General features: G+C 41.8%; 1 protein-coding gene across 3 annotated transcripts in view; it reads left to right on the forward strand.

Annotated features, from left to right (window-relative positions):
* FZR1 (fizzy and cell division cycle 20 related 1) overlaps positions 1 to 15,515 on the forward strand; it is an 81,120-nt gene that overhangs the window by 24,228 nt on the left and 41,377 nt on the right. For all 3 annotated transcript variants that reach the window (XM_053703112.1, XM_053703111.1, XM_053703113.1), the window contains one exon: positions 14,133 to 14,196. In XM_053703112.1, coding sequence (XP_053559087.1) covers positions 14,133 to 14,196 — 64 coding nt within the window. The remainder of the gene's footprint in view (positions 1 to 14,132; positions 14,197 to 15,515) is intronic.

Raw genomic sequence — 15,515 nt, forward strand, 5'->3', positions numbered from 1 at the left:
AAATGGAAAAGTTCTTAGAGGCCCCGGGGCCCCCCGAAGCTTTTCCTATATCCAAGCGGGTGGCGTACATTGTTAGTAAAGAATGGGACAGGCCCGGTATACCTTTAGTACCTCCCCCCATATTTATAAAATTGTTTTCCTATAGTCGACCCCAGAAAGGACTGATGGCAGACAGTCCCCAAGGTCGAGGGGGCGGTTTCTACTCTACACAAGCGCGACACTATACCCATAGAAGATAGTTGTGCTTTCCAAGATCCTATGGATAAAAAAATTAGAAGGTCTGCTAAAGATGTTTGTTCAGCAAGGTTCCCTTCTACAACCAATTGCATGCATTGTCCCTGTCACTGCAGCCGCGTGTTTCTAGTTTGATGAGCTAGGAAAGGCGATTATTAGTAATTCTTCTTCTTATGAGGAGATTATGGACAGAATTCGTGCTCTTAAATTGGCCAATTCTTTCACCCTAGACGCCACCTTGCAATTGGCTAGGTTAGCGGCGAAAAAATTCTGGGTTTGCTATTGTGGCGCAGAGCGCTTTGGTTAAAATCTTGGGCAGCGGATGCGTCTTCCAAGAACAAATTGCTTGACATTCCTTTCAAGGGGGAAAACACTCTTTGGCCCTGACTTGAAAGAGATTATCTCTGATATCACTGGGGGCAAGGGCCACGCCCTTCCTCAGGATAGGTCTTTTCAAGACCAAAAATAAACCTAAGTTTCGTCCCTTTCGCAGAAACGGATCAGCCCCAAGGGCTACGTCCTCTAAGCAGGAAGGTAATACTTCTCAAGCCAATCCAGCCTGGAGACCTATGCAAGGCTGGAACAAAGGAAAGCAGGCCAGGAAACCTGCCACTGCTACCAAGACAGCATGAAATGCGGGCCCCCGATCCGGGACCGGATCTGGTGGGGGGCAGACTCTCTCTCTTCGCTCAGGCTTGGGCAAGAGATGTTCTGGATCCTTGGGCGCTAGAAATAGTCTCCCAAGGTTATTCTCTGGAGTTCAAGGGGCTTCCTCCAAGGGGGAGGTTCCACAGGTCTCAGTTGTCTTCAGACCACATAAGAAGACAGGCATTCTTACATTGGGTAGAAGACCTGCTAAAAATGGGAGTGATTCATCCTGTTCCATTAGGAGAACAAGGGATGGGGTTCTACTCCAATCTGTTCATAGTTCCCAAAAAAGAGGGAACGTTCAGACCAATCTTAGATCTCAAGATCTTGAACAAGTTCTCAAGGTTCCATCGTTCAAGATGGAAACCATTCGAACACTTCTTCCTTCCATCCAGGAAGGTCAATTCATGACCAAGGTGGATTTCAAGGATGCGTATCTACATATTCCTATCCACAAGGAACATCATCGGTTCCTAAGGTTTGCATTCCTGGACAAGCATTTCCAGTTCGTGGCGTTTTCTTTCGGATTAGCCACTGCTCCTAGGATTTTCTCATAGGTACTAGGGTCCCTTCTGGCGGTGCTAAGACCAAGGGGCATTGCTGTAGTACCTTACTTGGACGACATTCTGATTCGAGCGTCGTCCCTTCCTCAAGTAAAGGCTCACACGGACATTGTCCTGGCCTTTCTCAGATCTCACGGATGGAAAGTGAACGTGGAAAAGAGTTCTCTATCTCCGTCAACGAGGGTTCCCTTCTTGGGAACTATAATAGACTCCTTAGAAATGAGGATTTTTCTGACAGAAGCCAGAAAAACAAAACTTCTAGACTCTTGTCGGATACTTCATTCCGTTCCTCTTCCTTCCATAGCGCAGTGCATGGAAGTGATAGGTTTGATGGTAGCGGCAATGGACATAGTTCCTTTTGTGCGCATTCATCTAAGACCATTACAACTGTTCATGCTCAGTCAGTGGAATGGGGACTATTCAGACTTGTCTCCGAAGATACAAGTAAATCAGAGGACCAGAGACTCATTCCGTTGGTGGCTGTCCCTGGACAACCTGTCACAAGGGATGACCTTCCGCAGACCAGAGTGGGTCATTGTCACGACCGACGCCAGTCTGATGGGCTGGGGCGCGGTCTGGGGATCCCTGAAAGCTCAGGGTCTTTGGTCTCGGGTAGAATCTCTTCTACCGATAAATATTCTGGAACTGAGAGCGATATTCAATGCTCTCAAAGCTTGGCCTCAGCTAGCGAGGGCCAAGTTCATACATCAACCATCAGGGGGGGAACAAGGAGTTCCCTAGCGATGGAAGAAGTGACCAAATCATTCTATGGGCGGAGTCTCACTCCTGCCACCTGTCTGCTATCCACATCCCAGGAGTGGAAAATTGGGAAGCGGATTTTCTGAGTCGTCAGACATTGCATCCGGGGGAGTGGGAACTCCATCCGGAAATCTTTGCCCAAGTCACTCAACCGTGGGGCATTCCAGACATGGATCTGATGGCCTCTCGTCAGAACTTCAGAGTTCCTTACTACGGGTACAGATCCAGGGATCCCAAGGCGGCTCTAGTGGATGCACTAGTAGCACCTTGGACCTTCAAACTAGCTTATGTGTTCCCGCCGTTTCCTCTCATCCCCAGGCTGGTAGCCAGGATCAATCAGGAGAGGGCGTCGGTGATTTTGATAGCTCCTGCGTGGCCACGCAGGACTTGGTATGCAGATCTGGTGAATATGTCATCGGCTCCACCATGGAAGCTACCTTTGAGAGACCTTCTTGTTCTAGGTCCGTTCGACCCACTCCAGCTGACTGCTTGGAGATTGAACGCTTGATCTTATCAAAGCGAGGGTTCTCAGATTCTGTTATTAATACTCTTGTTCAGGCCTGAAAGCCTGTAACCAGAAAAATTACCACATAATTTGGTATATCTGTTGGTGTGAATCTGCAGGATTCCCTTGGGACAAGGTTAAGATTCCTAAGAGTCTATCCTTCCTTCGAGAAGGATTGGAAAAAGGATTATCTGCAAGTTCCTTGATGGGACAGATTTCTGCCTTGTCTGTGTTACTTCACAAAAAGCTGGCAGCTGTGCCAGATGTTCTAGCCTTTGTTCAGGCTCTGGTTAGAATCAAGCCTGTTTACAAAATTTTGACTCCTCCTTGGAGTCTCAACCTAGTTCTTTCAGTTCTTCAGGGGGTTCCGTTTGAACCCTTACATTCCGTTGATATTAAGTTATTATCTTGGAAAGTTTTGTTTTTGGTTGCAATTTCTTCTGCTAGAAGAGTTTCAGAATTATCTGCTCTGCAGTGTTCTTCTCCTTATCTGGTGTTCCATGCAGATAAGGTGGTTTTGCGTACTAAACCTGGTTTTCTTCCAAAAGTTGTTTCTAACAAAAACATTAACCAGGAGATAGTTGTGCCTTCTTTATGTCCTAATCCAGTTTCAAAGAAGGAACGTTTGTTGCACAACTTGGATGTAGTTCGTGCTCTCAAATTTTACTTAGCAGCTACTAAGGATTTCAGACAAACTTTGTCTTTGTTTGTTGTTTATTCTGGTAAACGGAGAGGTCAAAAAGCAACTTCTACCTCTCTCTCCTTCTGGATTAAAAGCATTATCCGATTGGCTTATGAGACTGCCGGACGGCAGCCTCCTGAAAGAATCACAGCTCACTCCACTAGGGCTGTGGCTTCCACATGGGCCTTCAAGAACGAGGCTTCTGTTGATCAGATATGTAAGGCAGCGACTTGGTCTTCACTGCACACTTTTTCTAAATTTTACAAATTTGATACTTTTGCTTCTTCTGAGGCTATTTTTGGGAGAAAGGTTTTGCAAGCCGTGGTGCCTTCCATTTAGGTGACCTGATTTGCTCCCTCCCTTCATCCGTGTCCTAAAGCTTTGGTATTGGTTCCCACAAGTAAGGATGACGCCGTGGACCGGACACACCTATGTTGGAGAAAACAGAATTTATGTTTACCTGATAAATTACTTTCTCCAACGGTGTGTCCGGTCCACGGCCCGCCCTGGTTTTTTTTTTTAATCAGGTCTGATAATTTATTTTCTTTAACTACAGTCACCACGGTAACATATGGTTTCTCCTATGCAAATATTCCTCCTTAACGTCGGTCGAATGACTGGGGTAGGCGGAGCCTAGGAGGGATCATGTGACCAGCTTTGCTGGGCTCTTTGCCATTTCCTGTTGGGGAAGAGAATATCCCACAAGTAAGGATGACGCCGTGGACCGGACACACCGTTGGAGAAAGTAATTTATCAGGTAAACATAAATTCTGTTTTTTGTTTGAGAACCTGGGTTATGCTTGCTTATTGGTGGGTAAATGTAAGCCTCCAATAAGCAAGCGCTATCCATATTGCTAAATCTAAAATGGACTGGCTGCTAAGATTTACATTCCTGCTTTTAAAATAAAGATAGCAAGAGAACGAAGAAAAATTAATAGGATTAAATTAGAAAGTTGCTTAAAATTGCATGCTCTTTCTGAATCGTGAAAGAAAAAAATTGAATTCAGTGTCCAATTAAATTTGGACTTTGCTGTCCATTAAAGGGATACTAAACCCATTTTTTTTTCTTTACGGATTCAGATAGAGCATGAGATTTTAAGCACCTTTCTAATTTACTCCTATAATCAATTTTTCTTTGTTCTCATGCTATCTTGATTTGAAAAAGCAGTACTGTAAGCTTTAGAGCCAGACCATTTTTTGTTCAGCACATGGGTAGCACTTGCTGATTTGTGGCTAAATGTAGCAAACCAATCAGCAGCTCTACCAAGGTGCTGAACTAAAAAAATGGGCCGGCTCCTAACCTTTTATTACTGCTTTTTCAAATCAAGATAACGTGAGAACAAAGAAAAATTGATGATAGGAGTAAATTAGAAAGTTGCTTAAAATTTCATGCTCTATCTGAATCATGAAAGAAAAAAATGTGGGGTTAGTGTCCCTCTAACTGTTAAAATGGGTACATTTCTGATTGAAAGAGTTGTGACAGCTTCTCTTTATTGGCTTGCAGTACTTGAATTGCACTTCCTATATGTTTAACCCCTTTGTGAGGGTCAAATCTAATCTATAGTTGGAAACTGATAAATTACTTGCTCTAGCAAAAAAGTTTTTTTAAAAAAAGTCCCTTCTGAAAAAATTATTGACTTGATTGTTACATTTTTCAAGTTGTCAGTCATTTATTTGTGATTGAAAAAGCCACTGATGTCTTCAGGGGTGTACAGAGGTCTTTATGTAGTGCAATGACCGCTGTACAAATTTTAACCTGAAGCAAAAAAGGGGCTGTCACATCTACATGTCTTTAAAATTTAAGGGACATATGACTCCTCTATCTACATCACTTTATGTAACTGAAATATAGCACTGCCTTGCAAAATATCTGCATAGAAAATGTATGTAATATCCTGCAAGTCCTTCCCGTATGAGAAACTTATTTTCATTGTTTTGGTGCTCAGGGACATACTCTTTAAAAAGCCACTTCTCACCTCTGCTGCTGAGGCCTATTGTAGTAGTTAATACACTGATTATACAATTGCTGTTCAAAATATATAATGTATATGTTGTTGGTGTTTTTTTTTTTTTATCTCTATCTTGAGTTTGGACTGGGAAAGGAGCATTCATACATTTTTTTTTCCTGTCTGTGAAATCCGAATTCTGTAGTTTTTATTTTGTTTTTTAATTTAAATCTCATTTTATTCCTAAATCATTTTCTAAAAATGGTGCAAAGGTGACTGATGATTTTAAACAATTTAAACAGAAATAAATTGGAAAGGAATTTGAGCATTTTACTTTTACACTTATGTGTCTCTTTTTTTTTTTCTTTTTTTTTTTTCTCTTGTTAGGTGTATCCAGTCCACGGATCATCCATTACTTGTGGGGATATTCTCCTTCCCAACAGGAAGTTGCAAGAGGATCACCCACAGCAGAGCTGCTATATAGCTCCTCCCCTAACTGCCATATCCAGTCATTCTCTTGCAAGCTCTCAACATAGCTGGAGGTAGTTAGAGGAAAGTGGTAAAATATAGTTAGTTTTTTTTCTTTAATCAAAAGTTAGTTTTTAAATGGTACCGGAGTGTACTATTTCTCTTGTTAAGTGTATCCAGTCCACGGATCATCCATTACTTATGGGATATTAACTCCTCCCCAACAGGAAGTGCAAGAGGATTCACCCAGCAGAGCTGCTATATAGCTCCTCCCCTAACTGCCATTACCAGTCATTCTCTTGCACCCAACGAATAGATAGGATGTGTGAGAGGACTGTGGTGATTATACTTAGTTTCATACCTTCAATCAAAAGTTTGTTATTTTATAATAGCACCGGAGTGTGTTATTCCTTCTCTGGTAGAATTTGAAGAAGAATCTACCTGAGTTTTTCTATGATTTTAGCCGGAGTAGTTAAGATCATATTGCTGTTTCTCGGCCATCTGAGGAGAGGTAAACTTCAGATCAGGGGACAGCGGGCAGATTAATCTGCAAAGAGGTATGTAGCAGCTTATTATTTTCTGACAATGGAATTGATGAGAAAATTCTGCCATACCGATATAATGTAAACTCAGCCTTAAATGCAGTAGCAGCAACTGGTATCAGGCTGTCATGTATGTATATTTTACGCTTCAGTATTCTGGGGAATGGCACTTCACTGGAATTATACTGTATGCATAAAACTTTAGCCTAATTTGCAGGGACTAGCAACAGGCTTTTTAATAACACTCAATTTATTAATGTTAAACGTTTTTTGCTGGCATGTAAAATCGTTTAATTTTCTGAGGTACTGGGTGAAAAAATGTTTTGGGCACTATTTTTTTCCACTTGGCAGTCGTTTTATTTAATTTATGACAGTTTACTGATCTCTCTCACTGTTATGTGTGAGGGGGAGGGGCCTTTTTTGGTGCTTTTGCTACGCATCAAAAAATTCAGTCAGAAGTTTATTGTCTTCCCTGCATGATCCGGTTCATCTCTACAGAACTCAGGGGTCTTCAAAACTTGTTTTGAGGGAGGTAATCACTCACAGCAGAGCTGTGAGATTGTAGTTGACTGTGATAAAAAAACGTTTATTTCTGTATTATTTTTTTTTTCTGCTATCAGGGTTAGTTATCCTTTGCTAATGGGAGCAATCCTTTGCTAAAATTGTGTTTTTTTACAAAGATTTGATGCTATAACTTTTCAGTTTATTAATTTTCAACTGTCATAACTTTTTCTGTGCTTCTTATAGGCACAGTACGTTTTCATATTATAGTAAATTACTTGAAAAGTATTTCCAAGTTGCTAGTTTATTTGCTAGTGTGTTAAACATGTCTGATTCAGAGGAGGATATCTGTGCTATATGTGCTAAAGCCAAAGTGGAGCCCAATAGAAATTTATGTACTAACTGTATTGATGCTACTTTAAATAAAAGTCAATCTGTACAAATTGAACATATTTCACCAAACAACGAGGGGAGAGTTATGCCGACTAACTCTCCTCACGTGTCAGTACCTGCATCTCCCGCTAGGGAGGTGCGTGATATTGTAGCGCCGAGTACATCTGGGCGGCCATTACAAATCACATTACAGGATATGGCTACTGTTATGACTGAAGTTTTGGCTAAATTACCAGAACTAAGAGGTAAGCGTGATCACTCTGGGGTGAGAACAGAGTGCGCTGATAATATTAGGGCCATGTCAGACACTGCGTCACAATTTGCAGAACATGAGGACGGAGAGCTTCATTCTGCGGGTGACGGTTCTGATCCAAACAAACTGGATTCAGATATTTCAAATTTTAAATTTAAGCTGGAAAACCTCTGTGTATTACTAGGGGAGGTGTTAGCGGCTCTGAATGATTGTAACACAGTTGCAATACCAGAGAAAATGTGTAGGTTGGATAAATATTTTGCGGGTACCCGGCGAGTACTGACGTTTTTCCTATACCTAAGAGACTTACTGAAATTGTTACTAAGGAGTGGGATAGACCCGGTGTGCCGTTCTCACCCCCTCCGATATTTAGAAAGATGTTTCCAATAGACGCCACCACACGGGACTTATGGCAAACGGTCCCTAAGGTGGAGGGAGCAGTTTCTACTTTAGCTAAGCGTACCACTAACCCGGTGGAGGATAGCTGTGCCTTTTCAGATCCAATGGATAAAAAGTTAGAGGGTTACCTTAAGAAAATGTTTGTTCAACAAGGTTTTATATTGCAACCTCTTGCATGCATTGCGCCTGTCACGGCTGCAGCAGCATTTTGGTTTGAGTCTCTGGAAGAGACACTTGAATCAGCTCCATTAGATGAGATTTCACACAAGCTTAAAGCCCTTAAGTTAGCTAACTCATTTATTTCAGATGCCGAAGTACATTTAACTAAACTTACGGCTAAGAATTCCGGATTCGCCATTCAGGCACTGTGGCTAAAATCCTGGTCAGCTGACGTTACTTCTAAATCTAAATTGCTTAATATACCTTTCAAAGGGCAGACCTTATTCGGGCCCGGGTTGAAAGAAATTATCGCTGACATTACAGGAGGTAAAGGCCATGCCCTGCCTCAAGACAGAGCCAAACCTAAGGCTAGACAGTCTAATTTTCGTTCCTTTCGTAATTTCAAAGCAGGAGCAGCATCAGCTTCCTCTGCACCAAAACAGGAAGGAGCTGTTGCTCGCTACAGACAAGGCTGGAGACCTAACCAGTCCTGGAACAAGGGCAAGCAGGCCAGGAAACCTGCTGCTGCCCCTAAGACAGCATGAATCGAGGGCCCCCGATCCGGGAACGGATCTAGTGGGGGGCAGACTTTCTCTCTTCGCCCAGGCTTGGGCAAGAGATGTCCAGGATCCCTGGGCGTTAGAGATCATATCTCAGGGATACCTTCTAGACTTAAATTCTCTCCCCCAAGAGGGAGATTTCATCTGTCAAGGTTGTCAACAAACCAAATAAAGAAAGAGGCGTTTCTACGCTGCGTACAAGATCTTTTATTAATGGGAGTGATCCATCCGGTTCCGCGGTCGGAACAAGGACAAGGGTTTTACTCAAATCTGTTTGTGGTTCACAAAAAAGAGGGAACTTTCAGGCCAATCTTGGATTTAAAGATCCTAAACAAATTCCTAAGAGTTCCATCGTTCAAAATGGAAACTATTCGGACAATTTTACCCATGATCCAAAAGGGTCAGTACATGACCACAGTGGATTTAAAGGATGCTTACCTTCACATACCGATTCACAAAGATCATTACCGGTATCTAAGGTTTGCCTTTCTAGACAGGCATTACCTGTTTGTAGCTCTTCCATTCGGATTGGCTACGGCTCCGAGAATCTTCACAAAGGTTCTGGGTGCTCTTCTGGCGGTACTAAGACCGCGAGGAATTTCGGTAGCTCCGTACCTAGACGACATTCTGATACAAGCTTCAAGCTTTCAAACTGCCAAGTCTCATACAGAGTTAGTACTGGCATTTCTAAGGTCGCATGGATGGAAGGTGAACGAAAAGAAGAGTTCTCTCTTTCCACTCACAAGAGTTCCCTTCTTGGGGACTCTTATAGATTCTGTAGAAATGAAGATTTACCTGACAGAAGACAGGTTAACAAAGCTTCAAAATGCATGCCGTGTCCTTCATTCCATTCAACACCCGTCAGTAGCTCAATGCATGGAGGTGATCGGCTTAATGGTAGCAGCAATGGACATAGTACCCTTTGCACGTCTACATCTCAGACCGCTGCAATGGTGCATGCTAAGTCAGTGGAATGGGGATTACTCAGACTTGTCCCCTACTCTGAATCTGGATCAAGAGACCAGAAATTCTCTTCTATGGTGGCTTTCTCGGCCACATCTGTCCAGGGGGATGCCATTCAGCAGGCCGGACTGGACAATTGTAACAACAGACGCCAGCCTACTAGGTTGGGGCGCTGTCTGGAATTCTCTGAAGGCTCAGGGACAATGGAATCAGGAGGAGAGTCTCCTACCAATAAACATTCTGGAATTGAGAGCAGTTCTCAATGCCCTTCTGGCTTGGCCCCAGTTAACAACTCGGGGGTTCATCAGGTTTCAGTCGGACAACATCACGACTGTAGCTTACATCAACCATCAGGGAGGGACAAGAAGCTCCCTAGCAATGATGGAAGTATCAAAGATAATTCGCTGGGCAGAGTCTCACTCTTGCCACCTGTCAGCAATCCACATCCCGGGAGTGGAGAACTGGGAGGCGGATTTCTTAAGTCGTCTTTTCATCCGGGGGAGTGGGAACTTCATCCGGAGGTCTTTGCCCAAATACTTCGACGTTGGGGCAAACCAGAGATAGATCTCATGGCGTCTCGACAGAACGCCAAGCTTCCTCGTTACGGGTCCAGATCCAGGGATCCGGGAGCGGTTCTGATAGATGCTTTGACAGCACCTTGGACCTTCGGGATGGCTTATGTGTTTCCACCCTTCCCGATGCTTCCTCGATTGATTGCCAGAATCAAACAGGAGAGAGCATCAGTGATTCTAATAGCGCCTGCATGTCCACGCAGGACTTGGTATGCAGATCTAGTGGACATGTCATCCTGTCCACCTTGGTCGCTACCTCTGAAACAGGACCTTCTGATCCAGGTCCCTTCAAACATAAAAATCTAATTTCTCTGAAGCTGACTGCTTGGAAATTGAACGCTTGATTTTATCAAAACGTGGTTTTTCTGAGTCAGTTATTGATACCTTAATACAGGCTAGGAAGCCTGTTACCAGAAAGATTTACCATAAGATATGGCGCAAATACTTATATTGGTGCGAATCCAAGAGTTACTCATGGAGTAAGGTTAGGATTCCGAGGATATTGTCTTTTCTACAAGAAGGTTTAGAAAAGGGTTTATCCGCTAGTTCCTTAAAGGGACAGATTTCAGCTCTGTCCATTCTTTTACACAAACGTCTGTCAGAAGTTCCGGACGTTCAAGCTTTTTGTCAGGCTTTAGCTAGGATCAAGCCTGTGTTTAAAATTGTTGCTCCACCATGGAGTTTGAACTTAGTTCTTAATGTTTTACAGGGGGTTCCGTTTGAACCCCTTCATTCCATTGATATCAAGTTGTTATCTTGGAAAGTTCTGTTTTTAATGGCGATTTCCTCGGCTCGAAGAGTCTCTGAGTTATCTGCCTTACATTGTGATTCTCCTTATCTGATTTTTCATTCAGACAAGGTAGTTCTGCGTACTAAACCTGGGTTCCTACCTAAGGTGGTCACTAACAGGAATATCAATCAAGAGATTGTGGTTACATATTTGTGTCCTAATCCTTCTTCGAAAAAGGAACGTCTGCTACACAATCTAGATGTAGTCCGTGCCCTGAAATTTTAACTACAGGCAACTAAGGATTTTCGACAAACGTCTTCCCTGTTTGTCGTTTATTCTGGTCAGAGGAGAGGTCAAAAAGCTTCGGCTACCTCTCTCTCCTTTTGGCTTCGTAGCATAATACGGTTAGCCTATGAGACTGCTGGACAGCAGCCTCCTGAAAGAATTACAGCACATTCTACTAGAGCTGTGGCTTCCACTTGGGCCTTTAAGAATGAGGCTTCTGTTGAACAGATTTGCAAGGCTGCAACTTGGTCTTCTCTTCATACTTTTTCCAAATTTTACAAATTTGACACTTTTGCTTCTTCGGAGGCTGTTTTTGGGAGAAAGGTTCTTCAGGCAGTGGTTCCTTCCGTATAAAGAGCCTGCCTGTCCCTCCCGTCATCCGTGTACTTTAGCTTTGGTATTGGTATCCCATAAGTAATGGATGATCCGTGGACTGGATACACTTAATAAGAGAAAACATAATTTATGCTTACCTGATAAATTTATTTCTCTTGTAGTGTATCCAGTCCATGGCCCGCCCTGTCACTTTAAGGCAGGTAATTTTTCCATTAAACTACAGTCACCACTGTACCCTATGGTTTTCCTTTCTCTGCATGTTTTCGGTCGAATGACTGGTAATGGCAGTTAGGGGAGGAGCTATATAGCAGCTCTGCTGGGTGAATCCTCTTGCACTTCCTGTTGGGGAGGAGTTAATATCCCATAAGTAATGGATGATCCGTGGACTGGATACACTACAAGAGAAATAAATTTATCAGGTAAGCATAAATTATGTTTTTATCTCAGGCAGCATTTAGAAGAAGAATCTGCCTGCGTTTTTCTATGATCTTAGCAGAAGTAACTAAGATCCACTGCCGTTCTCACATATGTCTGAGGAGTGAGGTAACTTCAGAGGGAGAATGGCGTGCAGGGTATCCTGCAATAAGGTATGTGCAGTTAAGTTTTTCTAGGGATGGAATTTGCTAGAAAATGCTGCTGATACCGGATTAATGTAAGTTAAAGCCTAAATACAGTGATTTAATAGCGACTAGTATCAGGCTTGCTATCAGAGGTATATACTCTAATGTTAGGGGAGGAGCTATATTACAGCTCTGCTGTGGGTGTCATCTTGCAACTTCCTGTTGGAATGAGAATATCCCACAAGTAATGGATGATCCGTGGACTGGATACACCACAAGAGAAATAAATTTATCAGGTAAGCATAAATTGTGTTTTTATCAAGGCGTGGCTTCTCCGAGTCAGTCATTGATACCTTAATACAGGCACGAAAGCCTGTAACCAGGAAAATCTACCATAAGATATGGCGCAAATATCTTCATTGGTGTGAATCCAAGAATTACTCATGGAGTAAGGTTAGGATTCCTAGGATATTGTCCTTTCTCCAAGAGGGTTTGGATAAAGGATTATCAGCTAGTTCTTTAAAGGGACAGATTTCTGCTCTGTCTATCCTTTTGCACAAGCGTCTGGCAGAGGTTCCAGACGTCCAGGCATTTTGTCAGGCTTTGGTTAGAATTAAGACTGTGTTTAAACCTGTTGCTCTTCCATGGAGCTTAAACTTGGTTCTTAAGGTTCTTCAAGGAGTTCTGTTTGAACCCCTTCATTCCATTGATATCAAACTTTTATCTTGGAAAGATCTGTTTTTGATGGCTATTTCCTCGGCTCGTAGAGTCTGAGTTATCAGCTTTACAATGTGATTCTCCTTATCTGATTTTCCATACAGATAAAGTAGTTCTGCGTACAAAACCTGGGTTTTTACCTAAGGTAGTTTCCAACAAGAATATCAATCAAGAGATTGTTGTTCCATCATTGTGTCCTAATCCTTCTTCAAAGAAGGAACGTCTTTTACATAATTTGGACGTAGTCCGTGCTTTAAAGTTTTACTTACAAGCAACTAAAGATTTTCATCAAACATCTTCCCTGTTTGTTGTTTACTCTGGACAGAGGAGAGGTCAAAAGGCTTCGGCAACCTCTTTCTTTTTGGCTTCGGCAACCTCTTTCTTTTTGGCTTCGGCAACCTCTTTCTTTTTGGCTTCGGAGCGTAATACGCTTAGCCTATGAGACTGCTGGACAGCAGCCCCCTGAAAGGATTACAGCTCATTCTACTAGAGCTGTGGCTTCCACCTGGGCCTTTAAAAATTAGGCTTCTGTTGAACAGATTTGCAAAGCGTCGACTTGGTCTTCGCTTCATACCTTTTCAAAATTTTACAAATTTTATACTTTTGCTTCTTCGGAGGCTATTTTTGGGAGAAAGGTTTTACAGGCAGTGGTCCCTTCCGTTTAAGTACCTGCCTTGTCCCTCCCTTCATCCATGTACTTTAGCTTTGGTATTGGTATCCCACAAATAATGGATGATCTGTGGACTGGATACACCTAACAAGAGAAAACATAATTTATGCTTACCTGATAAATGTATTTCTCTTGAGGTGTATCCAGTCCACGGCCCGCCCTGTCATTTTAAGGCAGGTCTAAATTTTAAACTACAGTCACCACTGCACCCTATGGTTTCTCCTTTCTCGGCTAGTTTCGGTTAAATGACTGGATATGGCAGTTAGGGGAGGATCTATATAGCAGCTCTGCTGTGGGTGATCCTCTTGCAACTTCCTGTTGGGAAGGAGAATATCCCACAAGTAATGGATGATCCGTGGACTGGATACACCACAAGAGAAATAAATTCATCAGGTAAGCATAAATTATATTTTTTATTAGTAAAAAAAAAAAGGTAAAATCCATCTAAAATGAATACACGTCAATTATTTGTGTCAAATATAAGCCATTGCCTATACTGTATTGTTTATGCCGCTATATCTGTTTAAAATTTATTTGGGAGGTAGACAGTGATATAGATGGATTATCGCTATCCATCCAAAAAGTTAGGAGCCAATCGTAACATTCTAGGAGCCAGTGGCACCCTAGGTTTCTCAAGCCCTGATTTTAATCAAAATGGTTTTTATTTTGTTTGTTTTTTCTGCCCAGGAAAATGAAAAATCCCCTAGTCAGAATCGCAAAGCCAAAGATGCAACATCTGATACTGGCAAAGGTATGATAGCATGACATTACGTGAGACTTATTCTATGTATATGGGTTAAATGCTTGCTACTCTAATCAAGACATGCATTTCCTATTTGTTTCACCATAAATTTGAACTCTCTAACATCACTAACTTATTACAAGGCACATTACCTATAACCAAATTTGGAAAAGAAAAAACCATCATTCAAATGTCTGAGGCCAAATAGATCAAAATGTAACTGTCAGAGCACACCATTTTTAAGAGACTCTTGAGTTAGTCATAATTAAATTTGCATGATTCAGATGGAGACTGTAATTTTTAAGGTACTTTTAAATGAACTTATATTTTCAAATGTGCTTTGTTCTCTTGGTATCCCTTTTATTGAAAAAGAATATGCACATATCCTACACTAGTGGGAGCTAGCTGGTGCCTGCACACATTTGTCTCTTGTGATTGGCTAACTAGAAGTGTTCAGCTAGCTGCCAGTAGTGCACTGCTGTTCCTTCAGCAAAGGATAACAAGAGAATGAAGCAAATTTAATAATAGAAGTAAATTAAAATGTTGTTTAAAATTGTATGTTTTATCCAAATCCTCAATAAGTGTTGGGGTTTTCTGTACCTTTAACTTCTAATCTCAAAAACATTTCAGCTAGGTACCCAGAAGTGCACTGGAGCTGACTGTTTGCTTGATTATAACATATTCAAGCGTTTTCCCTTTGCACTTGTATGTCCCTTTTTTACGAACATATCTGCCACCCTCCTTTCTAATTGCTTTTCATTAAAGGGACATTACATTCTAAAAATGTATCTCATGCTTATAAAATAGATATTTTTTTTGCGTTGAGAAATAGTTAAAGGGACAGTATAGACTCATTTTCATATAACTGCATGTAATACACTACTATAAAGAATAAGATGCACAGATACTGATCTAAAAATCCAGTATAAAACGGTTTTAAAATGTACTTAGAAGCTCAGTTTAGCTCTGTTGAAAAGGTAGCTGGAAAGCCCACTGCAAGTGGGAAATGAGACACTCCCCCCTCCCCCTTCTTTTGCATATGAAAAGACACTTTACACAAACAGGAGCAAGCTGGAGAAGGTAGCTGACGGTATTCAAGTAAAACTTTGGGGCTTGGTTAGGAGTCTGAAAATCAGAGCAATGTTAATTAAAAATAAGCAAAACTATACATTTAAAAAAAAAAAAAAAAACAACCTATGGACTATATAAATAGATCATCTACAAAACATTTATGCAAAGAAAAAATGAGTGTATAATGTCCCTTTAACTACTACTGGTTCTTAACCACTCATTTCTTACATGGCGATAAGCCAACGTCCAGTTGCTTT

This window comes from Bombina bombina, chromosome 2, assembly GCF_027579735.1.
Source record: "Bombina bombina isolate aBomBom1 chromosome 2, aBomBom1.pri, whole genome shotgun sequence".
Classification (NCBI taxonomy): domain Eukaryota; kingdom Metazoa; phylum Chordata; class Amphibia; order Anura; family Bombinatoridae; genus Bombina; species Bombina bombina.